Genomic DNA, 27,882 nt, shown 5'->3' with positions numbered 1-27,882 from the left:
TAAAAAGCAGAAAAAATGAAAAATTTGTTTTTTCCAGGTGAGACTGGGAGTGTGAACTACTGTTAGGTGCAGGAACAATGAATTGCTGCCTGTTAAAGGGCCAGTATGTAAGATTTAGTGGTATCTAGCTGAACGGACTTGGCAGAAATGGAGTCCTTTATATCTGTATTGGGAGCAGGTCCCCTTCAACGACCTCCATGTTGCACTGCCACGTTTCTACAGTAGCCCAGAGCGGACAAACCAAATGCTGGCTCTAGAGAGGCCTTTTCACATTTTTCGTGAGTTTCATGGCCACCATAGGTTTTCCTACATGCTTGGAAGGGGAGGGGTATTCATTTGGTTGCAATCTACAACCTCACCGATAGATGCCATTAAATTTTACACACTGGTCCTTTAAGTAGTCGTTCATCGTGCTGCTAGTGTTGATATTCTCTCTCTATTAAAGTCTGTTTTGGATCGAGTCTATTTCAGACTGTCTGACTATCCTCAGGTCCCTTTTGGATTGGGCTTTCTTTTCTTATTAATTAATGTACATTTGGTTTGCAAGTTTTCCACGGGTCTCTTTGATGCAGCACACATTTGCATTACTGCCCTCTGCAGACGAAAGGAATGTGTACTGGGGTACCCCACATGCCTGTGTGCATGTGTTGGTCCTTGTGTACATGGTGGCATGAGATGCAAATACAACAGCACCCACTCATCAAAACATTGCTCCATAGCACCTCTAGTGGTCAAACACTCCACACGGTACTTTTAATTTTTGAAGGGTATACAATCTTTATCAATTCCTGAAAAATCCAACGCAGTGTTACTGTTGTCTGGTTGTTGTCTCAACAGTCTCCATGGGACAGCGGGCCAGAGAGCCGTCGCTCCAGCTGGACCAGCATCAGCCGAGCCCCCAGCCTGCACAGGAAGAGTCAGTCGGGGGAGATGGAGTCCCTGTTGTCCGACACGCACACAAGCTCAAACCACAGCAGCCGAGAGCAGTCTCTGGACCAGCCTGACTACCTGCAGGTCCCCATGCTCCACCCGCCCGACTGCAACGGCACCACCTTTCACCTCCCTGACCACTGCTACAATGACGCGCCCCTGACAACACATTACCAGAGTGATCAAGAAGAGGAGGAGCTTGAGGAGGTGCATCGCTTTGCATTTGTTTTTATTTATTTATTTACCCAGACTAAAAAAAAAGTCAATGTTTGGCTGTTAAAGTCACAATGAGAAGGCATTTCCCAGTTAAAACAAGTTATTAAAAGTGCTTGTTTAGACGTGTTCAAAAGTTCAAAAACTGCAGCTAATTATCTTGAGAAGGCATACATTTCATTCTTAGTGACCTCTGACCCTTATTTAACTTTGAAAATATTTAATTAGCTGAATTTAAAGTATGAGCTGAGTGAAAGGATTATTGGGAACATTGTCTGAAAAACCTGTGCTGTGAATTTTTTAGTGAGACAGAATAATAATACGACTAAAATTCACTGTTTTCTATCAAATAAAAATAATTACATTTTCTTTTATATCCAAAAATGCAACCCTAAACAAAGCGTATTTGTGTACAATTGTGTGTATTTAAGCATGTGTAGTGTGCTCATATTGTCATTGTGTGTGTGTGTGTGTGTGTGTGTGTGCGTGTGTGTGTGTGTGTGTGTGTGTGTGTGTGTTCCTTTCCAGAGTTTATGTAAGAAGCTGAAGAAGATGCTGGAGCCATATGAGCCTCAGTGGTGCCTGGAGCATGAAGGATGGTCTCTCTATCTCTTCGCTCCGCACAACCCGTAAATACATACACACACACACACACACATATATATACACACACTCAGCCCCTGATATTCCCCTGAGTGACCTAGGTGGCTTAATCCACAGAATGTGTGAAAATTCACAGTTTTAGTGTGAAGGTTACAGTTACTGCTCTGTGTTTACAGTAGTACAATTTTCACTTTTATCAATTACATTTGGCCAAGTGAAAACAGACACTTTGTGGAGGAAGTGATGTAAGTGACGTGTGATAAATACAAAAACACTGCGGATGAAGCACTCTCTCTCTCTCTCCCTCTTATTTTTTTCAGGTTCAGGCTGTGGTGCCAGAGGGTCATAGGTCACAAGATGTTCGATCATGTCATCCTCCTCTTCATCTTCCTTAATTGTATCACCATTGCACTGGAGAGACCCAACATACAGCCCAACAGCATGGTAGCACACACACACATGCAAACACACACATACATATGTTTGTACTCTATACTTGTGAGGACCCTCATTTGCATAATCCATTCCTTACCACTTAATCTCAGCCTTGACCATCATAACCTTATCTAACCTTAACCCAAACACCCAGTCTTAAGCTTCAAACAGCCCTTTTAAGAAATTACGAAAAACCAAAATGTCTTCACTCTCATACTCTAAAACTCAATATTGGTCCTCATAAAAATAGAAGAATAAGATTCACGCCCACATACACGACACAAGCTGTTGAATACAGTGGAGCTCATATGCTTGTATCTGATGTAAGAGCGGTTTGGGAGTCATTACAGGAACGCATGCTGTTCCCAGTATGTTTTTATTATGTTTCTACTACAATTGTAATATGTGTTTTTTTCAGCTCATTATGTAACGCACTGCAGTTATTCCAGAATCAAAGCTAAAGCTACTGGGACACAAAACCCTGAAATTGACGCCTGTTTTTCTCTCTGTGTGTCTGTGGCCGCTCTCACATGTTTGTGTGTGTGTGTGTGTTTGTGTGTGTGTGTGTGTGTGACAGGAGCGGGCGTTTCTCAGTGTGTCCAATTACATCTTCACTGTGATCTTCATAGGTGAAATGATGATTAAGGTAACCATAACACTCTAAAGTCATTTTCTCATCTTACTCATAGAAGGGCCATTTTCCTCCTTGGTGGGAATCAGAATTGCTTTCAGTCTCATTTTCTGCCTCATATTACTTTATTATTTCAGTAGTTTAGCTTGATCTATGTGTGTGTGTGTGTGTGTGTGTGTGTGTCAAGGTGGTAGCTATGGGCCTGTACTTTGGAAACGGTGTGTACCTGCAGAGCAGTTGGAATGTCTTAGATGGACTGCTGGTGTTTGTGTCGCTGGTGGACATCCTGGTCTCTATCGCGTCAGCAGGCGGTAATCGTATCCTAGGCATTCTCCGTGTGCTTCGTCTGCTCCGCACACTGCGACCGCTCAGGTAAGTGCACGTGAGATTTTCCCTTGTGAGTACTAGATTGATATTATCTGGTGTGTAACTGTATGTGTATGTGTATGTGTGTGTGTGTTGCAGGGTGATAAGTCGTGCTCCGGGTCTGAAACTGGTTGTAGAGACTCTAATCACATCTCTCAGACCTATTGGGAATATCGTCCTCATCTGCTGTGCTTTTTTCATCGTGTTTGGGATTCTGGGAGTCCAGGTAAACACCGTATATTCTCTGTTCATCCACCGTTGGTCGATAACAGAGCTCATCATTTTTAGTAGTTGACAATTTTCATTAAAAATGTTTATAATGAGCAGATTAGTTCAAACATTATTTTTATGTTGCCAAACATCCAAAGCTGGTTGTGTTTTCTTCCAAACTGATAACTGTGGTTTAAAATAAATGAGGCACAGCTCAGAAAATTCTTCAAGTAATAAAAAGTGAAGAGGAGAACTGGGAGACAATGCAAATGAGGTACTGATTATGCACCATAGTCCCTGGAAGTAGTTCAAAAAAAGTTTAAAAAATGTATTTTTTAAAATCCATTCGATTTTCATTTGGATTTTTAATATTATTTTCTTTATCAATTCAAGTACTTTATTATGTTTTTATATTCTTAAAATGTCATCTGTTTTTCTATATTCAAGCAAAGACTGATAAATTCCCTTTTTCAACTAAACATACATACATACAACAACTAAAGTAAAACTTACCAAGTTCCAGTTGTTGAGGATATTAAAGGTAGGATCAATAAAATGTTTTAAAACAGTGGTTCACCCCACAGGTTCCCAAAATAAATCTGAGGTGTAACAAATAAATAAAGGGATGAGAAAGAAAAGATATATATAGATATATAAATATATATGCATCACATACCAAAAAAAGTTGGGAACCATTTTTTATGTTCTTTTCATTTTTGTACTAAAAGCCATTAAATGGCCTTCTGTAAGCTCTCCTTCTCTGTTTGCTAGTTTAAGTTTTTGCTCATATTTCTGCAAACATTCAGATCTGATGCATTTAAATTATACTTGATGAATACAGAAGCTAATATTTACAAACAAGTGTATATTTCTCAGAAACCCACCACCACTGGATCATCTTCCTATGAGAACACTTCATGCTGGAGTGTTTCTGTGCTTGTAATGAATTTAAGGCCGAATGGACCAGATGTTGTTTGGATATCTGAACTGTAACAGGGCTGTAGGGGCTTGATGACAAATTTACTGTACTGTATTACCATATACATCAAACTTATCTCTGCTCCAAGAAGCTTTGTTTTCTTTATCATATGGTTACAGTTCAGTGCTCTCATATGTTGCATGTGTGTGTGTTTTTGTATGCAGCTGTTTAAAGGGAAGTTCTTCTACTGTGATGTTCCCGATGTGAGTAACATCACCAATAAAACTCAGTGTTTGGAGGCAGGACACCGCTGGATTCGGCGGAAATACAATTTTGACAACCTGGGACAGGTTTGTATCACACTCACACAGATACACACACACACACACACACACACACACACACATCCTGGACTGACAGCTGCTCTTACAAACTGATTGATAGCACAAAAGTCATTTATATGAGTCTCACTCTTCCAGGCGCTGATGTCACTGTTTGTGCTGTCATGTAAAGACGGCTGGGTCAGCATCATGTATGATGGCTTGGATGCTGCCGGGGTGGACCAGCAGGTGATGAGACACACAGATACACACACACACACACACACACACACATACACACAGGACAAAAGAGGGTATGTGAAATAAAGAATAAATATCAGGGGGACTTACAAAGCATTCAGGTGTACAGTATAGTGAATTTCACAGTGTTATGGTTCTGTTTTGTGTCAGTCTCAGGCACCATTTGATCTCGTTTGTTTCAAGGAGAGAGGGGAAATATTTCAGGAGAGAAGGAAGGTGTAAGGAAAGAAAAAAGTCAGATGGATAAATAGATGTGAGTTGACAGTGCTGGCAGTTTCACTGCTGACTCAGGACTTACATTGTCTTCTCGTTTATGCTCTCTGCTTTTCTTCCTCTCCACCCCTCCTCACCCTCTTTCGTCATTCTTTGGTCCTCTTTTTCCTTTTTGTCCCCATTCTACCTTCCCTCCTCCTCTTCTTCCATTTTCTCTCTCCATCTACGACCGCAGCCAATAAGAAACAACAACCCTTGGATGCTGCTGTTCTTCATCTCTTTTCTCCTCATCGTCAGCTTCTTTGTGCTCAACATGTTTGTGGGCGTGGTGGTGGAAAACTTTCACAAGTGTCGCCAACAGCAGGAGGAGGAGGAGGCGCGACTGAGGGAGGAGAAACGACAAAGAAGATTGGAGAAGAGGAGGAGGAGTAAGAGGGCAGGAGGGAGGGGGAGGGAGTGTAGGACATACATGGCCAAAAGTATGTGGAGAAATATTACACCCAGTTCCAAAACACTGGGCATTAATATGCTGCCATAACAGCCTCCACTTTTTTGAGAAGGATTTCCACAACCTGGTATTTGCTCCCTTTCAGCCGCAAGAGCATTACTCATGTCCAATGTGTGCCAGACCACCTGACAGGTGGCCAGAGGGTCTCGCCCACGGCTCATGTGCGGCTCTTTTCTCTGCATCACTATCTTTATGCGGCAGGTCTATTTTTGTCAGAGCAGCTCACTTCTTTGAAGTAAGAAATTCACTTTCAAATGTAAATAGATGCCTTCTTTTATTGACATTTCACATGGATTTTGTATTTAATGATACCTTCATGACTCTATCTTTATGAACATGTCGCAAAACTAGTTACTTTTCCTTCGATGTCTGTGAAGCAGGAGAGGGAATGCTGAGGTTTTCCTTCTGTTCATATACATTATTCAGGAAATTGATTCGTGAAGTACAGATAAAACAGCATTAAAAAAATGGCAGCCAAACTACTCTAAACAATATTTGAAATGTTTCTGCTGAAGAACGGACCGTGTGAAGCCTCTAACATGCTTTTGAGTGGACATTTGAAACATGATGGAGCTCTACAGCAACTGGAACACGATGTAGCTTCATCCAGTGGACAACCAAGGGTAGTGAGGTCAGGCACTAATGTTGGGGGCGATAAGAACTGGCACAGTTCCACTTCATCCCATAGATGTGGGGTTGAGGTCAGGGCTCTGTGTAGGCCAGTCACGTTCTTTTACACCAAGCTGGGAAAACCATGTCTTCATGGACCCTGCTTTGTGTCATTTTGAAGCAAAAAATGGCTCAAAGTCTGAAGCAGATGACAGCTTAAAATATCATTGTATGTTGTAGCATTAAGATTCCCCTTAATTTGACCTAAGAATCCTTTCCTAAGTCATGATAATCAGCTCCGGACTACAAATACACATGACGTGGGCGTCCATATACTTTTGGCCATACAGTGTAGATGTAATATTTACAAACACGCATGATAAACCTCTTTTCTCTGTATACATACTGTATGAGTACATGCATAATTTCTGTCCATGTTACGCTCTGATACACACTTAGCGCTGCTGCACACACACAGTGTTTTTTTTTTTTTCTCTCTCTCTCTCTGCTCTACCTAATTTCTGTCTCATTCTGTCCTTCTCTCTCTGCAGTGTAATCTCTAGTAGTGCTTTCCTCTTAGTCAGTTAACTGTCTGGCAGCAGACAGCGAGAGTTTCTGCCCAAAGACACCTTGAGGTGCCATGTAGAGTGTGCGTGTGCATGATGAATTCCTGAGGTGGCACTTTTAGTCTGTACACACACATATGCACACACTCACACACACAGCAGCACGCCACTTGGCACCTACTTCATCAGTGACTTCATAGCCCATATCATATTTTTCGTTCAGAAGCAATTTAATGACTTTGTGTGTGTGTGTGTGTGTGTGTGTGTGTGTGTGTGTGTGTGTGTGTGTGTACGACGCAGGGGCCCAGGAGAAGCCATATTACGCTGACTACTCCCCATTGCGTCGATCCATACACACCGTGTGCACGAGCCACTACCTGGATCTCTTCATCACCATCATCATCTTCACAAATCTCCTCACCATGAGCATGGAGCACTACAACCAGCCTCAGGTAACCATAGCAACACCTTATTCCACCTGTCCTAGAACCATAGTAATGAAGCGGTATGCGGTGGTACTTGCAGCGTGTGTGTGTGTGTGTGTGCCCTGCAGTACCTGGTGGAGATACTCAAGTACTGCAATTACGTCTTCACGGTGGTTTTTGTCATCGAGGCCATTCTCAAACTCATCGCTTTTGGCCTGCGCCGCTTTTTCAAAGAGAGGTATTCACACATCACATGATATTCACAATGCAAAAACATACATACCTTCATCCTTAGAGACTCTTTAATCATGTGTGTGCGTGTGTGTGTGTGTGTGTGTGTGTGTGCTGGTGTGTCAAGATGGAACCAGCTGGACCTCGCCATTGTGTTGTTGTCCATCATGGGAATCACATTGGAGGAAATAGACCTGAATGCTTCCCTCCCCATCAACCCCACCATCATACGGATCATGAGAGTCCTGAGGATAACACGAGGTACATGCTCAGCGACGCAAACACGCGCAAACACGCACAAACTACCATGATATGCGGCTGATAAGAGCTGACACGCTGCAATGTTTCAGTGTTGAAGCTGTTGAAGATGGCTACAGGAATGAGAGCTCTGCTGGACACTGTGATGCAAGCTCTGCCTCAGGTAAGTGGAAGCACTGATGCTGTAAAATAAAATATGTGTTTTTAAAGCGATAGGCTGGTTTCCAGATCTGATGAATTGCAGACAGCTTGTTTTATTTAGTGATTTATGAGGCCTGGCACTGCCCGTCTCCCACATCATTTACTTGCATTACTGATTCTCCCAACTGACTGACTGACTGTGTCAAATCACTACTAAACGAGGATGAAGACACTCATGTTTAACTAAAGGCTAATTGCGTTTCCTTAAATTTATTAGTATGGCTGATAAATCACCAGTTAACTCATAAATTTATGGCACATAACTTCACAGCTGCTTCGAGTGCAGTTGTTTTGCCACTGAGTAGCTGTGAGGAGATAAAATATGAACCAGAAAGTCCAGTCTGAAAGCTTATCACACACAAAGACACCCCACAGTAATTTATCCTTCTTTGAGGCAGGATTGTAAAACTCTGTCAAGTTATCACGGCAGCAGCTATTTTTCTCCTCTGTTGCGATGCTTGTGAGGTGAGCAGTAAAGTATGCACACTTCTACAAAGAAACAGATGTTCGGCCAGGTGTCTGATTGGCCAGTATTGTGCATTTGTGGACGACATTCCTTTGTGTTAAAGCAAAAGGTGAGCCGGACCAGTGCCATCTTTTTTGACGGTCCTATTTTCAGTCTGAACATGACAGTCACAAGCAAGTGTCACCATAAACTGAGATGCTTCTGTGATTGTTTTTTTTTTAATAGTATTAATAGAGATTTGGCGAATGAGAATGGTGGAGTAGGAAACGGGGAATGCCTTTTCAAGAAGGATCTACTGCAGCTCCAGGGCTCAGCGGACCCTCAGGGGACCCGCTGAAAGATGAGAGAGGGGAGAGAGAGAAGGAGTGAGGGAGGGAAACAAACAGGTATGCAGGGCAAACAGGCATTTATAGAAGTTAAACAGGAAGAGGAGGGTGTGGTCCTATTTCTGAGTTTCAGCTAAATCTCCATTTATCAGCAGTCTGTGGTGGCTTCCACAATCTCCTCCCAAACTGGAAATGGTAATTCCTAAATTGTAGCAGTTGGAGATTCAGATTCCTACTAGATCTCATCTTCAACTACGCCGATGCCCTAACCATCCAGGAGGGCGAACATGAGCTCTCATTAGCCTCCCACCTACGAAAAATGCCAATTGTTTGCCAGGTCTTTTTCCCCTGCACTTCATGAGTAGGCTTGTAGACCATTTAATCAGGCATCCCCATACCTCCTACCATGAGGGAAGGCGAGTCAAGCCCCCGTGACTTCCTTTGTAATCAGAATAAATGGGCGTGTTTGTGATTCATGAGGACTGGATCCAGGCTATGAAAGCACACGACAGTCTGAAATATGATTCAACTCCAGGTATCATGATGGTTTCTAGAAGTAGTATCATCAATTCAGTAAAGCTTAGCAATCTCTGTCTCTGCTCTCTTTCTATCTGTTTGCATGTTTTCATCTCTCTCTCTCTTTCTCTCTCGAGGTTTACTGTACATGTCTTTTTTTCTGTGTATCATACACTGTATATATCTGTGTGTGTGCGTGTAATGTGTCCGTCTAGGTGGGGAATCTGGGTCTGCTCTTCATGTTGCTGTTCTTCATCTATGCAGCTCTGGGAGTTGAGCTCTTTGGAAAACTGGGTTAGTGTGTGTGTGCGTGTACGTGCATGCATGTGCGTGTGTGAGTGTGAGTGTGTGTGTGTGTGTGTGTGCATGCATTTAAAATCGATGTGCGGATGTGTGTGTGTGTGCCTCAGCTGACACTGGTGAGATATCCGTGGATTACGTAACATGCATAAATTTTGTTGTGTTACATACATTAATTATGTCAACTTAGAATTGGTGCTCTAATCAGTGCTCTAATCTACACACAATTCTCTTTCTTCTTTCCAATCCCCTCGCCTTCCTCTCCCACACTTACTGCCTCTAACAGTCTTTTCATCCTCTTTCCAGAGTGTTCGGACGAGAACCCATGTGAGGGTCTTAGTCGCCACGCTACCTTTGACAACTTTGGCATGGCTTTCCTCACGCTCTTCAGGGTGTCTACTGGGGACAACTGGAATGGGATTATGAAGGTTATTTCTCTCTCTCTCTCCTCTACTCTGTGGGAGTTTTTAAGAAGATGGATAAACGACAATGTCCGTTTTGTTTTTGTCTGTGGGTATGTGTATATATCGTTTATGAGACAGGCGTTGCATTAAGCAGAGAGCAGATCACTGTTTTTATGACAGAATAATAGCTGGTGACATTAGAGGGTTAGGAGAGTGTATTATTCCTTGGTGACAGGCTCAAGGTCTTTTCACGCTTGGATCAACATCTCCCCCTGTTGGAGAAGAGATGAAGTACAAAATAGAGCATTCATAGACCCGAATCTCACCTTAATCCCTTTTATCTTTTATGACTTTTCTTCACCGCTTCATAATCTATATCCTCCCCTCTTACCCTCGTCATCCAGGACACGCTGCGTGACTGTCGCCCACAGGATCGCCACTGTCTAAGCTACCTGCCCCTGATCTCTCCGGTTTACTTCGTCACCTTTGTCCTGACGGCTCAGTTTGTGCTGGTCAACGTGGTCGTAGCCGTTCTGATGAAGCACCTGGAGGAGAGCAACAAGGAGGCTCAGCTGGAGGAGATGGAGGAGAGGAGGGAGAGGGAGGAGATGAGGGAGAGGGAGGAGGCCAACCAGCGTCTTAATGCTGCGTCTGTGGGAGGAGACACGGGGCAAAATGCTGAGACACCTGCTCAGGTAATGGACGGAGTGTGTGTGTTTCTGCGTATGTGAAAGGGAAGGGATTTAAGGTGACAACAATAATGACAGCGGTGATGATCTCCTGTGGCAGGTGCAGTTTGAGGATGAGGAGTGTTCCCATGGCAACCTGCTGAGCATTGGACGCATGCTGTCTCTCCCTAGCGACAGCTACGTTCAGCCACTCAGATTTCCTTCTTATCCTCCCATTGGCCACGAGGCTTACTCCAGCTACAGCTACTCAGGTAATTGGGTTGTTTAGCCAATTAAATTAAGGGAACAGTTTTTAATGTGCTATAACCAAACTGAATTGCTGTAAAGATTATTGCTTCCATAAATAGACGATGTGATGTGGAACATAGAGGCGCTGCCATTATAGCTATTAAAGGATGGGACAGTTTTTTTATATTAGTGACAAAGAGTGAAGCACATATATTGCAAATTTACATCTGATTGTAAAATGTTTGAGAGGATTAAGATGAGATGATTGTGATCTGTGAATTATATTGTAAATAAGAATCAAAATGACAGAAGATTTGCCTGTCTCAATTTTATTTTGTATATAAAGGTATATATTTAGCAAAAAATAACATCATAAAATGTAATAAGTTGAGGTCTGGGGTGAATGGCTTGATCCTTAAACAGCACTTGAATAACAGTTGTCCATGCGGTAACATTATGTTCTGCAGGCTCCATGTCATCGCTGGGCTCCAGCGGGGGCAGCTCGCTGCTGCAGGTTCCAGGAGCTCTGCCCGCCATCAGCCACGCTTCACTGCAGTTTGGACGCAGTACAAGGCCAATGATCTGCCTCAGCACCTCTCAGAGCACGGACAGGCACTCTCCACACAGACTCAGTCCGGCTGATAGCATAGAAGGATACAGGTTTAGCCCAGCTCACAGAATAAACAGACACAGACTTAACTCGGCTCATAGTATAGATGGATATAAATTCAGCCCCGCTCATAGATTAAACAGACACAGACTCAGCTCTGCTCATAGTATAGATGGATACAGGCTCAATCCAGACCACAGTACAGACAGACCTAAGCTGATGTCCAGCCACAGTATAGACAGACATCACTCACTCAGACTGAGTCCCACACAAAGACGTCCTTCTCACTGGCTCAGTCCTGAAGACAGTTCAGACAGAAACAAGCTGAGCCCCTCCTACGTTCCAGAAAGTTCAGTCCTGAAGAGACCAGCATCCCTTCGCATCGCGACCAGACAGTTACGGAGACAGGTATGTAATCATCATCTTTCAAGAGTTCACTGTGAACACTAAAGTCTGCAGTAATATTTGTCAAAGTCACATTTTCATTGTGTGGTAATACAGTGCAGAGTTTTTAAAACAATCTACAGTTAAACTGCATCAATAACTTTCATTAAAAACAATGCAGACTCGATATTGACTGTGGAACATTACACAACCTACGCAAATGTCAAGAGTCAGCTAATTGATTTTCACACTGTATGGAAATGCATGTAATTTAATCGATAGATGCCTGGCGTGGCAGGAGAAATACATCCAAAAATGCAAAACACAACAGCACAGTTTGCAGAATCGGTGGATGTGATGGAAAGAATACGTGATTTGTGGTAAAATGACTGATGTGGTCCTTTAAATCTCTAAAAGAACCCCACCTAAAAGACTACAATGTAAGTGATTGGGGGACAAAATCCTCAGACCACAAGCAAAAATTCCTTCTTCGTGATCCTCAGACAGTGTTTAGTACGATGAAAGGGTACTTCCTGGTTGTTGCATTAGTTTTCTTGCCAAGACACACCAGTAATAAATCTACAAGCTACTCCTAGGACTAAGATATTCATCTGATTTGTCTAACTTTAACTTCTGAAGCCTCATATTAGGTTTAGATAAATTGTGCAATATATTTTTGCACAGAGCAAGGACTATGGATTTTCTTTCATGGCCAGGTTAGACAGGAGGAATCAGTACAGCAGCCAGTAACTCTTTCAATGCAAAGCAGTCTCTGAGACCTTTCAGAAATACCTTTTTCTGATGTTTGTTGTACTGGATGATAAACTGTACCTCTGCATAGGAAGTGAGGTTTTTATTTTTATCATGAACACAAATGTGAAAAAAAATGTTCCCATTACGCGTGTTTTGATCCGGCGTGATCTGCAGGCGGCGCACACTTGTTTATTATTTAATGTCATCAAAATTGCAAGAGTGTATTTTAGTATTCTGGTCTTCTGTTGCTGTTATGCTAAGTTATCACATTGTGTTAAAGGATAAGACTGGCATCCTGTTTACAAGTATTGTGTGTGTATCCAAAGCTTGATATTCCTCTGAGCCGTAGACCTCCGTTATTGTCCAAAAACAATTAAAAACTCATGAGCCACACTGCTGCTGCACTGGGTGACATGTTCCTTTGCCCTGAAGGCAACGGTTACTGTAGTTTGTTTTGAAATGGTTCCAAAGACTAGTAACAGTGGTCACATTTTCAGTGTCAGGAGAGCAGCTCTGTGTAGGGCAGACCCAGCTGTGCATGTGCAGGAACGAGGGTTCATTTATAGAGGTTCACTTGCTTGTTGTGCTACACATCACAACCATGGATGTATAATAAGAGCTGGATAGGGTTCTGCCACTCAGCCTTGCAAGACAATTTTTCCAGTGGTTACTTGCAGTATTGCAGTGAAAAATCCCCCTGCGGCCCAAAAAGCATTTTCTCCGTAAACCACCACTGTAAAAGAGACGTCTGTAAAACTGTTGACAAGAAACCTTGAACTGCAAACAAGTTCGATTATGACTCTTTCTATCAGGAATTTTTGATCCATGGAGGTTTTATACTTGTAAAACTTCCTCTGAGCCCAGAAAAACAATCTGTGATGTCACCACAATGTAAAGTCTACGGGCCAAACGGGAACTTGTGGGCAGGGCCAACAGGAGAAACACTACTGTGCATATTCAGTGGGCCGCACAACGCGGAAGAAAACCCAGATGCTAGAAACTTTTTTGGCGTATGCATCAGCCGAGCAGTTCTTATTGGACTGAATTTGTGGTCTGGTATCCAGCTCTTATAACACGTCCATGACCACAACCTACCGACTTTGTACTGAAATTCTTTGAGAAATTTACAATGTAGCAGAAAGTCAAGAGGTTATGATATGTAGCTCAACAAGCTAGCGAAGCTCTGTAAACAGATTACTCTCCGGAGATTGAAAACGTGATTGCTGTTATTAGTCTTTGGAGTTGTTTCTAGACAAACTAACATGACCATAATCTTTGTGGCGAAGGAACATGTCGCCCAGTGCAGCGGTGTGGCTCACTGACATGTTTTTAATACATGTGATGAAGATTGAGTGTTTATACATCTGTGTGTGTATGTGTTCTGTGTGTAGGAGGCTGTGCGCTGTGACTCTCTGGATCAGAGCGGCTCAACTGACGATTTGGCAGAGCCCCACCTCACTGTGCCCACAGCCTCTTCCACACCACCACGCCAGCGTTCATCCAGCGTACACACACTGAAATATACACACCCCCAGAGGGTCATCTCATGCAGGAGCCACAGCCGGAGCCACAGTGAAACCACTGGCCAAGAACATGTACCTGAGCAGGCCATCTGCGGCTCGCAGCCAGAAACAGATGTCGAGAAGCGGCCTCTCAGCCCGCAGAGTCTGTCCACTCTGATGGTCCCCAGCGGTGAATCCACCTTATCAGCTCCGCTCTGTAGCTCCAGAGCGGTCAGCCCCGACCCCAGTCTCCAGTTAGACGACGCCGACGAGGAAGTCAGCCGTATTAACAGTTCCGTTCACACACACTCACACACACAACTTCCTCCCAGCTCCTCACACAAAAGCAGACACCTTACCCCGAGCCCTGGGGAGCACAGGAGCCGCCTCAGCCAATCAGTGTCCCCGGTTTCGGGCAGGAACAGGAAGGAGAGGCTGAGCCCGCCGCCGGCGGAGGAGCCGGTTACCATGGCTACCCAGCTGATGGACAGCAGTGTTGAACTGAGAAGGCGGACTCTGTCATTCGATGCCACAACCCTCTCTCCCAATCAGCTGGAAGGGAGCTCTGTGGACGACTAAACAGAGACGGTGGACCGGTTATTCCCTGAAGTGAAAGGAGCCTGATGTGCTGCTGAAGCACACGAGAGGGGCGGGAACCGCAATCCTGTTTCCTATTTCCTGTTTCAGGCCCCGCCCTTCACCTCGTCCTGTCCAATCACCAGATTTTCACAGGGTGTGTGTGAGACGAACTCTTTCAGACTGTGTGTGTATGCGTGTGTATGTGTTCAAAGACTTTTCTCCCCTTTGTGCTATTTGCACACAAGATGCACACAAGAATACGTTTCCTTTTCTTCTATCATAGTCCTAGCTTTAGTTCAGACATAGTAGTCACTCCCAGCTATATTTACTCAAACACTAGCCCTCCCCTTGCTTGCTGTCCTCCTTCTGCCCTCACTCTCATCCTTTTCCTTGCACCTCAAGCCTAGGTCAGAGTACGACACAAAATGACTTGAAAGGTGCAGATTAAGTTACAGGCTGATCTGCTGATGTACAAACACACAGACAGAAAAGAGAGATCACACAGCTAGGACTGCAACGAATTATTATTTTAATCACTAATTAATCTGCAACGATTTGTCAATTTTTTGATGAGTTGATCATCCGAAAATAAATCGGCAAATATTTGGATAAATGTTTAATCCTTTTGAAAAATGCCACAACTCTTTGATTCAAGTGTCTCAGTTGTGAATATTTTCTGGTTTCTTTTGTCCTCTATCATAGTAAACTGAATATCTTTTATTTGGGACAAAAGAAGACATTGGAGGACGTCACCTTGGGCTTTGGGAAACGGGGATCAACTTTTTTTCTCCATTTTCTGAAATTTTATAGACCAAATGACTAACGGATTAATCAAGAAAATAATCATCAGATCAATCAATGATGAAAATAATCTGCTGGTCATTTTTTCGATTCATCATTTGGTCTCTAAAACACAACTCAGAAAACAGAAAAAAATGTCATAATTCCAATTCTCAAAGATATTCAATTCACTATAATAATACTTTAAAGCGGGAAAAAGCCACAATTTTCACATTTGCATTTTGCTTGAAAATGGATTAACTAATTATCAAAATAGTTGAGACTAATCAATTCATTGTTTCAGCTCTTCACAGAACTTCTCATTCTGTCTTATAATAATTTTCTTGCTCTGTTGGGGGAAACACTACAGTTTATGTTTACACAAGAAACAGAAATTTAAATGATAACACTACAAAAGTTAAAGCTGATGAAGACTTTTATATGAAAACGCTTAATTTGTAATCGCACACTTGTATTTATCGGTACGGACACATTGCTATTTTATAAGAGAGTTATTGCAAAATCAAACATCGACATCCAGTTGATGTTCCTGAATCCACCCGACTCTGACAGTCAAAAAAAAAAAAAAAAATCAATTCTCACTTAGAGCTCCTAAGTTAAAACCTGTAGTGTGACCTGGGCTTTAGTAGTCTCTACCTCGCTTTTTCCTGATCCCAACCATTCAAATGTTCAGTCGGCATAGTTCTCTCACCCCCCCACCCCTCCCCTCCATTTCCTTTTCTCTGTCTTAGTATTCTCAGGGTAGAGGTAGTTCATACGCAGGTGAGTGTGAGCATGTGATCAGAGGTCTGCAGAGTTAGAGTGCCCCCTGCTGTCTGAAGCCCGAGCTGGCCTCGTCTCCCCTGATGTTTAAAAGAGAAGATATTATACTACTATTCAGACAAGACGCAGATATACAGAAGGGCTTATTCAAGTGATATAACGGCTTGTAAAACTTTGTAGAAAATGGATCAGATTATATTTTATTAACACAGCAGTGAAGATATGAGAACTACAAAGGTGAATTTCTACATTTTTGAATGTCAATTTATCTGCCAGTGATAACGATGATGGATGATGATGTCAGTGCTGGATGTTGATTATAATGATGATGATGATGATGATGATGATGATGATGATGATGATGACTCTGGATGATGCAAATGTTCATAATATTGTATAATGTTCCTGCAGAATGAAAGCAGGGTATGATATAAGCTCACCTGCAGTTACATGATTGGACAGTGTTGGAATAAAACCACTTCCTGTCTGACTTTCATTTGACTCGGTCACCTTGCCTGTGTCCCTCCTCCAATATAAAGAGATAAAAAAAAAAAACACAGCAGAGAGGGCTGCAGTCCTTCAACACGAGCCTTTTAATCTAAAAATAAAGCAAACATACAGCAGCTGCCTGCTGCTGTTAATGAATTCAACATAACTCAAGTAGCCTGTCTAATTATGGTTTTCCAGCAGATGTTGATTAATATGCCCAACACATTCTTGGATCTTGGTCTCAATACATAATTATATTAAAAAAAAAAAAAAAAAAGAGTTGCAAGAAGCAAAGAGGAAAATTATTTAAAGATGATGTGAACAAAGGCAGACCCACAGCTCTGATGGTGGTGGTGGTGGATAGAGTTTATTTTTCATTATACCACTTCAGCATATCACAATAAAATATTTAATCACATGAATATTTCACACTGAAACACTATAGCATTCAGAATGCATTAAGCTGTCCTGCCTTTATTTCCCTGCCCAGAAAATGTACCAATTTCTGCAAAAACCCTGCCCCTCTCACTCGTCTCCTCGCAACCTATTGGTCAAGCTGACTGTCTGTCTCAATTTCAGCCAATGGTAAGCCACAGAGGTCGGCAGGGCAGCTTGTGATTGGTCAGCCTAACTGAGGGCAAACAGAAGCAGATAAACAGCTACGCAGCGTCACTGTCCTCCATATTTCCTTCACTAAAGACCTTGTATCCCTTTATAAGGCAGATGGAGCATCATCACTGATCTACATCTATGTTAATCTGCACCATATGAACATGCAGTCAAGGGGTGTGTGTTTGTGTGTGTGTGTGTGTGTGTGTGTGTGTGTGTGTGAATACTTCCAGGTGTATATACACGTGTCTCCAGGTGTACATGTTTATCTGTTTCCAGATGTGAGGTGTGAGTACAGCTGTGTTTGCGTGCTGTGTGTGTGTGCATGAACAGAAGACAGTATTCTTGACACAGAGGATTACAACTAACTAAGCTGAGCCAGCAGTTGCCATGGTGATAACAGACCATACATCACATGACCCAAATCCCTGCCAATCCCAGGAGAGGATGGAAAGCCACTAAAACAGCGAGGCAGGAAGTTGTCCATGCCCGCGTCGTACGCAGTGTCGTTCAACTCACTCCTCCTTATCTCTCCTTTCTGTCTGTCTCTAGAAGGCCGGAGCCATGGGTCTCTGCTGTGTGAGTTTCTGGGGGTCCAGGGTTTCAGTGAAGGGCGGGGCTTGATAGGGGTTGGTGGTCACTATGGTAGCGCCATTAGCAATGGGGTACGGTGTAGCTCGAGCGTTGCTGGGGACGGGCTCCAGGTGTTGCCATGTGAACAAGTTCGTGTTGGAGCCGGACAAGAAGCGCCGCAGTGCACTCAGCGTCAGGACAGCCTGTTAGTAACACACACACACACACATTAGCAGAAGTTGTTAGTAACACACTGATTTGTATTAGAAACACAACTATGTCACATGATGTGTTTATGTCATATGGGATGGATGGAAAACATTGGAAAGATTCCCATGTTTACGACTTGTGAGCTTTCAAAGGTGGTTGTTTGAGTTGGTCAAGTGAGTGTTCGAAATACTGACAACATATTATTATATTCAGTAAAAGGGACATATCATGCGGCCTCTGTCTGAAACAGGCCGTTTTAGTTCCTGTCTCTTTAAGGCCCCCCTCCAGATGAGCCCGCTCTGTTCTGATTGGTTAGTTTCCAGAAGCTGCATCACGGCCGACTTCTGGCAGCTCCAGAGGCTACGTAAACAAAAAGTAATAGTAAGATTTCACTTCTTTTTCTTGTTCTTTACTCGAAATGTCAACATCTCAAATACATTTGTTCATGTTGAGCCTGAATCCCATCCAAAATATGGAAGTGGACAATGTGAACAACACATGGAGCAACCTTAGCAACAACCATAGCAACAAAGGCAACGGAAAAGACAGCCAGGTCGTCGGGAAGGTAGAAAAAAACATTGCAAACAAAGCGTTCAGAGCAGGTTGAAGCCCCAGCTTTTGACTTGCAGGGAGCATTTCTCCATACGTGCACCTCAAGTTTTGGAACTTTGACCATGTTTAACATCCGACACCATAACAGTATATAAATAACAGAAAACCAGAAAAAGCATAATATGTCCAATTTAAATTTGGGTTTGATCACCTTCAACAACTGACCTCGGTTGATGTGAGACGTCACAGGCATTTCCATATTATGAAACTCAAAGTCGGACATATCAGAGCTTTCTGGTCATGATTACGACTCTCAATCTCATACTTACGATAACTACGATATGTCAAGAACATGGTACTACTCTTGTAGCCCTTTAACTCTGCAAAAACTCTGGTAACCCGATGCTTCCCATAACCAGAACTTAGAAGAACCATCATGTGAGACCTTGGTGCTAGTTTCTTCCTTGTGTTTTCCCAGTAAGCAGTATTTACAAACTGGAACATTTGGGATTTATGGCATGGCTGGAGCTGGCACCAGCTGGTCGGTGTAATTTACATTTTGTAGTTTTCTATTCTATTGTTAAATCCTTTATTTTTTTCACTTCACGACCGTGTGTTGCATCCACATTCCTGCCTGATACTGAGGATATTTCTGGTGAACCTTTTTGTTTCAGGTAATAATAATAACAATAACAGTGGCTCCATTACATACCACTGAGGTAGTGAGTCAGCATGCCTGATACCAGAACGCCGAAACTGGCTCACTTAAGTGTAATGCAGCCATGATTAACATTATTTATTCCAACTGAGCTTTTCCTGCTTTGACAAGTCAAAATGTCTGCCATTGCTGACTACAGCTCTCTCTGAATGGGTTAAAATAATATTGAGGTCTAGACAACAAACATTCCCATTGTTTTTAGATTATTAGTTGTCTTGATTGATACAGGAACTTGAGCAGTGGAAAAATGTACTTCCAGTAACTCCCCAAAGCAGGCGGAGAACAGAGGAGACAAAAGCAGAACCCATAACAATGGCTGCATGTTATTTTATAATCCTGCAGTGGAAAAGGGCTATTACACAGACCTGCACACATGCACAGTTTAGTTAAAGTGCAGTTACACAAAACAGACAAAAAAGGGGGTTGAAGAGACAAGACGAGCAGAATGTTAAAGGTTATTAAAAGAGTCCAGTGAACCCATAAAGGTGAAGAAAGAGACAGATTAAAAGAGAACGGACAAAATTAATGCAGCAAAGGTTTGGTCAAGCTCCAGAAAAAGGCTGGCTTCTACATATCCTATAATGCAACTTGACAGCTTTTTGTTGGACCCTAACAGAGTGGTAAATGCTCACGGCTTTGTAACTCCGCACCCTCATTTTGGCTTTCTGTTAAACATGTGTAGTATTCAAACCTAAGCTGCGATACCCAGGTGATGTCACTTGAGTAAATACCTCATTTAGAAAACTCCTTTCACAGCAACTGATGACATTCACTCAGTTTTTAGTGGCTTACTAGTACAAACCATATCTAGTATGTTAAATAATGTGTTAAATTGGTAAAGAAGTTGCCAAGCTATAAAGGAAACTTGTAGAAAACTTTTGATTTTGTCCTCTGTCACATGCTATAAATCCTCGACAGAAGAAGATTGGAATAATTTAACACAGGACTACTTTTGTAAAGCACTGTACATCCTTGACACAATTACAGCTTAACCTCTCCACATCCTCTGACAGGGAGATGAATAGCTGCTATGGTTTTGGTGGTAAGATGGCTCAATCGAATTCCTAATGGATAATAAATCAGTCGCTCTCTGTCTGAGCAGCAGTGTTTTCTGGCACAATGAATTTCTTCAAACTTTTATTTAATCGAGGAAGACTCACTCTCTTTTTATGGAAATGTCCAGTTCACATTCACACAGTTGCATACATTCACATCTGGAAGCAGCCCAGTACAACCACAGTCTTTACTTTATCTTTACTGGAAAAACTGCAAAATATTATCTGGTACCAGCTTCTCAAGTATGATACAAATACAGACATACATACACTCAGTTTTTTAGGCTTATTAGGTTTTTTAGGTTATAATGTCCAATCTGTTTTCAACCAAAGCTGAACCTTATACATATTATACTTAATAAACTGGCAACTGAGTGTCTATCAATATTTGAAATATATTGTTTTTAATAATGTGATATCAACTTGAACCGTATCACACAGCCTTTCTCTGAATCTGCGTATTACACGAGCTAACTGACTTTGTAAAACTGAACCAAACCTGACGCTACGACAAACTTTCAGATATGCCCTTAAAAAACCAGTAACATGAGGACAAACTCAGTGTGTGTGTGTGTGTGTGTGTGTGTGTGTGTGTGTGTGTTAGACTAAAGAGAGGGTGGGAGGGGTCCTCGGCAGGAGCCTCTGCTTGTCCTCCATGAAGGAAATGTTCTTAAATCTGTTCATTTCCAGCAGACACTGATAGCCCTGAAAATACACATACACACTGCTGGTCAGACGCACAAAGATGATGATGATCATGATGATGATGATCATGATGATGATGATGAGCACAAACACACACTCACAGAGGACAGGTTTACACAAAGGTACATGAAAATACCGACCCAGGTGAGGATGGAGAAGAAGCAGAAAGCGATGGTGGCTCTGGCAGCGTCGGAGCCCTGGGCCAATGGCAGCTCGTCTGGAGAGGTAGCCTGCCACTGATTGGCCAGAAAACAGAAGCCAACGAACCACAGGAAGCTGGCGAGGCCTGGGGAAATATATACTATGTTATACATACATATTTTAATGGTGACAGTAGCCTTTGTCCAGTATGTCCAGTATAAGTACTAAAGTCCGACTGAAATCATGTTTAATCATCCCTCTTTGCAGTTGAACATAATGTCAACCGTTTTAAAATATATTCTTAGTAATAGTTTTGTATTACTAGAATGAAGATATAAAATATCAGAAATTGTCATGGTTCTGTCCCAGTCTGGCTCTCTGTCCCTCCACCAGTCCACCAGATGCCCAAACACTTTTTCCCTGTTTGTTGAACTGGACTGAGTGGGAGAAGGCCAGATAAGATATGTTGCAGATTAAAGGACTTGAGATACTGTTGCTCATTGCATTGAACCTTTGTCCAGACATTTTACTGCCTAGTTTGTAATACATGTACTCGATTGGAAGAGGATACAGACCTGAAATGAAATCTGAAACACTTTTGCCTTCACCTGGTTAAGAATGAGTATGTTTGTTTTACGACCAGATTGTTTTGAGAGTGTGTTTAAGACCGGTTTCTCTGAACTGACAGGTTCATTGAATTCACCCTCTAAGTGGTGATGTATCAGTTTTTGGGTAATGGAAGAGATCTGCGTTTTGGACTTTGGTAGTTTGCATGTCTCAGATTGTCTTGCAGCCCACTAGGCTCTGTGGCACAGAGTGTTTTTTGTTTGCATTTGGCCTGCTGGCATTAAAAGCTTTCTTGAGTTTACTTGTGTTTTCCAGTGTTTTCTTGGTTTTCTGTTTGCTCTGCATCAGTCTCGTTATCCCTGCTCCCTGTGCCTTCCCTAGCCAATCAGCTCCCTGCCTGCCCTTGTGTCTTGCCACCTGTTCCTCATTGTTTCATTAGTTCAGTTTGTATTAAGTCCTGGTTTTCAGTTCAGTCTCGTTGGATCCTTTGTTCTGCTTTGTTTGTCCTGCTTTCTTCAGAATTCTTCAGTTCAGTTTCACTTTGCCTGCACTCCTGAGCTCTGTTCCTGAGTTGAGTAAATAAATATCGATTCTTCAGTTCCTGCTGTCTCCTCTCCTGCATTTGGGTCCACCTGCTCCGCTACACCTAACAAGAAATGCTCCTTTTTCTCTCAGCTAGTTTGTTTGATTGATGTTAGCTGGCAGGCTGCCGGTATTACATCGCACAGAACAGAGACAAAGTAAACAAACTGCTGCACCTACAAGTCATGGACAGACAGTGTGTCACTAACAAGGATTTTGTAGAATAACAATCAAACCAGCATCTAAAGGGACAGAAGTGACATTGCAAGTATGTTTACATCCTAGCCTGCAAACTGACTTCAATGGTGCACTTCTCTCCAGTGAACGTTTGTTTGGTGGCTTATTCAATAAACTAAGGTGCAGGACAAGACGTGTGTTCATGTTTGTAAGTTGGATAAAAAGGAGATTTTAGCAGGAAAGCTATTGTGGGTTTTTGTTCAGAGTCTGTGGCTCTTATGTTGTGTAGCCGGATGCTATCAGGCTCAGTGTGACCGTCTGCTCTGCCTATAATTGAACACCACGTTATCGCTTTATCCAAGATTTGATTTGCTGTATCAAAATAAGGACTCCAGCTACATAAGTGGATGATGAAACGATATTTAACCAAACAATGTAAAACTAGGAGGTACCATTGTGAAATTAAAGAATTTAAAATATAAATTTCTTCCTCTTGGTTTCTGGTGACAAAGACAAGTGATTTTAAGAGCAGATATGTTTGCTGTAGTAGACAAAAAAGGCAGTTTAATTTTAGTTGGACTTTAATTATTTCTCTGATGATACAAAAAGAGTTTGAGTTGTGGTAAGGTTCACCACTGATTCAGCTGCCAAAGATGTTTAATAAGGAATCTGGTTCTAGATGAGAAATAATGAAATTCATGTCAAAAATGACCAAGAGGGCTGGATTTTCAAACACATAATACAACTATGGATGCTTTTGTCACACATCAAAGAAACTAGATCATGTTTTACTTTTTCATGGACTGTAATAAATAATGAACGTAGCCACTGTGACGTCACCCAGTGGTTTGTGGACTCCCGTTTTGAAGCCTCAAGTTTGCCATTTTGACTGTCGCCATCTTGGATTTTTGGAGCCAGAAGTGGTGAGAGGAGACCATATTTGGACAAGAGGGTGAATCTGACCCTGATCTGATTTGCAGTCTATGGTTAATTGTGATAATGCTAATGCAAATTTTTGCTAGTGGAAAAACAGGCTTAAAAACATTAAAACAAAATATACTTACTGGGAAAAACTGAACATCAGACTCCTTAGAGGGTCTTTTAGTACAGCCAAACACTGAACAAGACTTTTTAGGCGACCAAAATGTTACAATTAACTTTCATGAACTAAAAACACACTAAAATAGCAATGGTTACACCTGTGAATCTGGGGTTACGCCATGGTTACGTTACCTAACCAATGTTGTTGCCGTGGTAGCGAGTTGTCAATCACAACATAGCCACGCCCTAAAGCATACCCTGCTTTATCGTCTATTTCACTCTAATTGTGACCATAATTTACAAAATAAACATCATGCTCTATTGGAGAAGACTTGAAACTAGAGATTGAGACCATAAACTCATCAGGAAAATGTTTACTGAGGTAATAAATCAAGTGAGAAGTAGGGTCATTTTCTCATAGACTTCCATACAATCTGACTTCCTTTTGAAGCCAGTGGAGTCGCCCCCTGATGGCCATTAGAGAGAATGCAGGTTTAAGGAACTTCTACATTGGCTTCACTTCTCAGACCCGAACTACCTGCTTGTTTGATTTTTGAAAATTTGCTCTATAAATGATGATTATATATTATATATTACTATTATATTGTTATATTCATCATTAGTCCATCATACAGTATTTGTAAGAGTGTTTATACCAGAGAAAACAAGGTCCAGCAGGACGGCGCGTCTTCTGTCCTTGACATTGCTGATGGAGGGAAAATAAATGTCCAGGATCAGGAAAAAGATGCTACCAAGGAAACAGGTCACGCCCACAGTGACACCATAGTTACAGGCATCAGCGTTGTTGTTGAAGACGCAGAGCAGACGCTCACTGCCGATGTTGATGTAGCCCTCATTCACGATGCAGCTGAAAACCACCATGGAGAAAACCTGCAGCAGGATTGTGTGAGGAGACAAAGACACGAGGGTTTATTATCTAACAGGTAGAAGAGAATGAACTCACACTTGTGTATGAATGCTTTTCATTCCACATGCATACCACACACAGACATACCAGTATAAACAAACACTGCTTCTTTGTGTGTGTGTATGTGTGTGTGTGAATGACAAACTGAGAGAAGGTGAAACTAAGATACACGTGTACGGTCTACTTAAACATGACAAAGTCATTATGTAATAGTTTTAAAGGGTAAGTTCACATAAATAAAAAATGAGAAAACAAACATATTTTTGTGCAGATAATTTTGGATTTATCTGACAAAGTTTCACATATTTTCTTTACATTGGTGACGTTGGGGATTAAGAGACAAGTCTTCTTAATGGGTAATTTTACCCAAATCATAAAATATTTTCCCCACTTGCTCCTAATGATGATGTGGAGAGTTTGCGAGATTTTGAGACTTTGCTGCTATCCCAATACAGTGGAGGTAGTCAAGTCAAATTTATTTATAGAGCACATTTAAAAACAAAAGGTGCTTCCCAGAGAAATTTATGATACAGTTAAATCATGAAAAATAAAACAAAAATAAGTGGGTAAATAACTGTAACAGACAAAATTAAAACAATTTTATCTTGATATTAAAGGGGACATATATGCATATTTACAGGTCTATATTTTAATCTGGGGCTCTACTACTGGGAACATCTTTGCATGATTTGCAGTTCAGAAAACTCTTTATTTATCTTATACTGGCTCTTTATGCAGCCCCTCAGTTCAGCCTCTGTCTGAAACAGGCCGTTTTAGCTCCTGTCTCTTTAAGAGCAGTTTAAAGCCCTGGTGTTTGACTTGAAGGGAGCATTTCTGCAAACATTTCTGAACTTTAACAATGTTTAACATAGAAATACAACAACATAACAGTATAAAAATGACAGAAAATCACAAAAACCATAATATGGTCCCCTTAAAAATTAAGAAAACTCAAAGGCAATTATATAAATGTGGGACTTTAGCTGGGATTTGAAAGTGGTGAAAGATGGGAAAGACCTAATATTCCACTACTAATTAGAATAATAGCCCAGTCAGAATAAAAATGCCTCATGTAACCTCAATCGGAAGAGACTGGTCTGATCCGGCCTGATCGAAAGTAATTTTCAATCAGGTTGAAAAGGGTGTTGTAAACCTTTGATAATCCGTTCAATAGGAAAATATTAGCACCTAATAACCATGTAAGAGAGAGCTATTTGAATAAATGCTACAACTCCTCAAGACCCAAGCCTGCTGATTAGAGTGAAGGGAGTTAGCCCCGAAATTAGTGACAATGGGTCAACCTAACCTGACCAGGCTCACTTAAGGTGGACTGACTTAAGGCGGACCAGCTAATTCTCATTGTAGTGACAATCTCAGCCGCTCCTAAACAGAGAATGGAGACATGCCTGGCTGCTGAGTCTCTCTCCAGTTTTGTTCAGCCCCCCTTTTGTTGGGCTGACAGTGGCCGCTAGGAACATTTTGACATGTCTCCCTGATGTATTCATCACTGTGTTCATGTCACACAGCTGTTCTGATTAAATGTGTCAGTGCATGTAAACACCACAACGTATTAGATCACATCCCATGTAGACAGTTGACCTGAAATCTTCAATCAGAATGAATAAAAGTGTGCATGTAACCACGGCTACTGATTGGCAAACTGTTCCACATAGAAACGTGGAACAGAGAGGAACAACTGATGAGAGGATCTTGGGGGGGTCTGGATGTAGAGCGTGGACTGAGGAGATAAGAAATGTTGGCTGGTGCCAAACTGTGAATAAGCTTTAAAAACAAATAAAAGTATCTTAAAATCTCTTCTATACATATTTCACTGAAATACATATAACCTTTGCCTTGTACCTCAGCTACATTTGGTTGGTGGCAGAGATCTCAGCAATAAAGCAATTAAGACCATCTTAATAGCGCCTCTTGAGTGCAGCAATTAGGAAATGTTTTGATTTTTTTTTTGGAAAGGTTGTTAATTAATTCCCTGCAAAATGAGATGTAAATATGAGACACTTACCTAGGGATGGACATGTTGCACTTACTGAAACTACACAATATGACTGTCAACAATGTTCACAATAAATGTGAGAACATATTATTTTAATTTACCTATCACTGTATATCTAGAACAATTTATTGTCATGATCAGTGGGGCTACCACTGTAGGCCTATATATCACATTATTTACATTATTGTACAGACTTTTTCTAATTTATATCTGTTTTTTTTTCATTCATAAATGCTTCTTTTTGTCTGGATTTTGTTTTTCCACTGAATATTGAATTGAATCATGACATGAGACAGAGAGGAGGAGGATGTGCTTCTGCTAACTTGTTTTGCTTCCATAAAATCCAAATTGCTCATTGTTCCTCTAGTGCACATTAGTGCATGACTCACAGCTGCACAGCAAAGAGGTGTTACATACTGGCTGGGGTGCTCACATCAGCTCAGTCTAGAAACAAAGAGGCTCCAGATAAACATATGATAATCAGACGCTGCTGGTCCTGAAGCTTCAACCAGAAACTGCATCACTGACATGATTTCTGTTATTACACCGAGTTGCCAATACAGTCCTGAAATTAACAGCACAGCAGAGCTTTCTATTAAAGATACCCAACCCAATACTGATTTACATGACTGGATAAAAAGCAGAGACAAAGCCTGTGAATGGAGACAAGGAGAGAGGGGGGCGCAGGTAGGCCTGTTCATTGATGGTAACCCACACGTTGCGGACAGCAGCTTACCCACGAAAGCAGCCTGAGGAGGGTGCGGGGATACGTGAAGAAGGCGACCGGATCGAAGGTGACGCTCCCGGCCTTCGCGGCGCCGTACGCGCCCGCTGGCTCCATCCCTCCGGCGTTTCTGCTGCCTGACGCCCGCTGAGAGAACGAGACGAGACGGTCCGAGAGCTGCGCGCAGCGGCGGCGTCCTCCTCCAGCCTCGGTGTGAAGTCACACCGCGTCACTGACAGCTGCTCACAGGCTGCACCGCAGAGGCAGGCAGCGCTCATTATGTTCTGAATTAAAGTGATAATTCAGCTTATTGTGCGTTAAACGGTGTTTCATGACATTTTAGTCTATAAAACATTTTTTTATAATTATTATTTTGCCTCAAAGGACACATGATATTATTAACCTATTAAATACCCATAATATTGCTGTAGCTGATTTAATTAAGTGGCATTAATTCAACCTGATCTTTTATTGACTTTCAGCAGAATTGCATTTATGATGTCACATCCTTTTACAAAATCATGTTGTCCAAACTAAAGATTTTAATCCAAACGATGGTGGGCTGCTCTCATAAACTC

The 27,882-nt window shown here is 41.9% G+C and overlaps 2 protein-coding genes across 5 annotated transcripts in view; one reads left to right on the top strand and one right to left on the bottom strand.

Moving 5' to 3' along the window:
• Positions 1–16,715, top strand: part of LOC137179983 (voltage-dependent T-type calcium channel subunit alpha-1H-like) — a 31,305-nt gene extending 14,590 nt beyond the window's left edge. For 2 of the 3 annotated variants that reach the window (XM_067585116.1, XM_067585115.1), the window contains exons 15-33: positions 838–1,137; positions 1,672–1,772; positions 2,067–2,190; positions 2,759–2,827; positions 3,000–3,184; positions 3,278–3,404; positions 4,532–4,657; positions 4,787–4,876; positions 5,337–5,529; positions 7,085–7,236; positions 7,338–7,447; positions 7,568–7,701; positions 7,791–7,861; positions 9,423–9,501; positions 9,814–9,935; positions 10,316–10,606; positions 10,701–10,851; positions 11,296–11,846; positions 13,967–16,715. In XM_067585116.1, the coding sequence (XP_067441217.1) occupies positions 838–1,137; positions 1,672–1,772; positions 2,067–2,190; positions 2,759–2,827; positions 3,000–3,184; positions 3,278–3,404; positions 4,532–4,657; positions 4,787–4,876; positions 5,337–5,529; positions 7,085–7,236; positions 7,338–7,447; positions 7,568–7,701; positions 7,791–7,861; positions 9,423–9,501; positions 9,814–9,935; positions 10,316–10,606; positions 10,701–10,851; positions 11,296–11,846; positions 13,967–14,656 (3,666 nt within the window). In that variant the 3' untranslated portion in view covers positions 14,657–16,715. The remainder of the gene's footprint in view (positions 1–837; positions 1,138–1,671; positions 1,773–2,066; positions 2,191–2,758; positions 2,828–2,999; positions 3,185–3,277; positions 3,405–4,531; positions 4,658–4,786; positions 4,877–5,336; positions 5,530–7,084; positions 7,237–7,337; positions 7,448–7,567; positions 7,702–7,790; positions 7,862–9,422; positions 9,502–9,813; positions 9,936–10,315; positions 10,607–10,700; positions 10,852–11,295; positions 11,847–13,966) is intronic. The other variant, XM_067585117.1, reaches the window with a different exon arrangement.
• A 111-nt stretch (positions 16,716–16,826) lies between these two features.
• On the bottom strand, positions 16,827–27,589 carry LOC137179984 (synaptogyrin-1-like). Of its 2 annotated transcripts, none has more exons than XM_067585118.1 (4): positions 27,317–27,589; positions 24,295–24,529; positions 21,271–21,416; positions 16,827–18,093 (listed from the first exon to the last, which is right to left on the bottom strand). In XM_067585118.1, exons 1-4 carry the CDS (start codon positions 27,419–27,421, stop codon positions 17,866–17,868), a joined length of 714 nt encoding a protein of 237 aa, XP_067441219.1. In that variant the 5' UTR covers positions 27,422–27,589; the 3' UTR covers positions 16,827–17,865. The 2 variants fall into 2 exon arrangements, with proteins under 2 accessions (XP_067441219.1, XP_067441220.1); XM_067585119.1 differs by lacking the exon at positions 16,827–18,093 and adding an exon at positions 20,495–21,130.
• Between the last annotated feature and the right edge of the window lie 293 nt (positions 27,590–27,882).

The sequence above is a fragment of the Thunnus thynnus genome, chromosome 3 (assembly GCF_963924715.1).
Source record: "Thunnus thynnus chromosome 3, fThuThy2.1, whole genome shotgun sequence".
NCBI lineage: Eukaryota > Metazoa > Chordata > Actinopteri > Scombriformes > Scombridae > Thunnus > Thunnus thynnus.
Note: the sequence above shows the minus strand (reverse complement) of the source record. Positions and strands in the feature narration are given on the sequence as shown.

Bases quoted from the DNA above. Each gene is read 5' to 3' on its own strand.
- LOC137179984 (XM_067585118.1), bottom strand. From the start codon at position 27,421: ATGGAGCCAGCGGGCGCGTACGGCGCCGCGAAGGCCGGGAGCGTCACC. The intron at 24,530-27,316 runs GTAAGCTGCTGT...ATCCTGCTGCAG, and splicing joins TCCTCAGGCTGCTTTCGTGG to GTTTTCTCCATGGTGGTTTT. The intron at 18,094-21,270 runs GTCGGTATTTTC...TGTTACTAACAG, and splicing joins TCTTCTCCATCCTCACCTGG to GCTGTCCTGACGCTGAGTGC.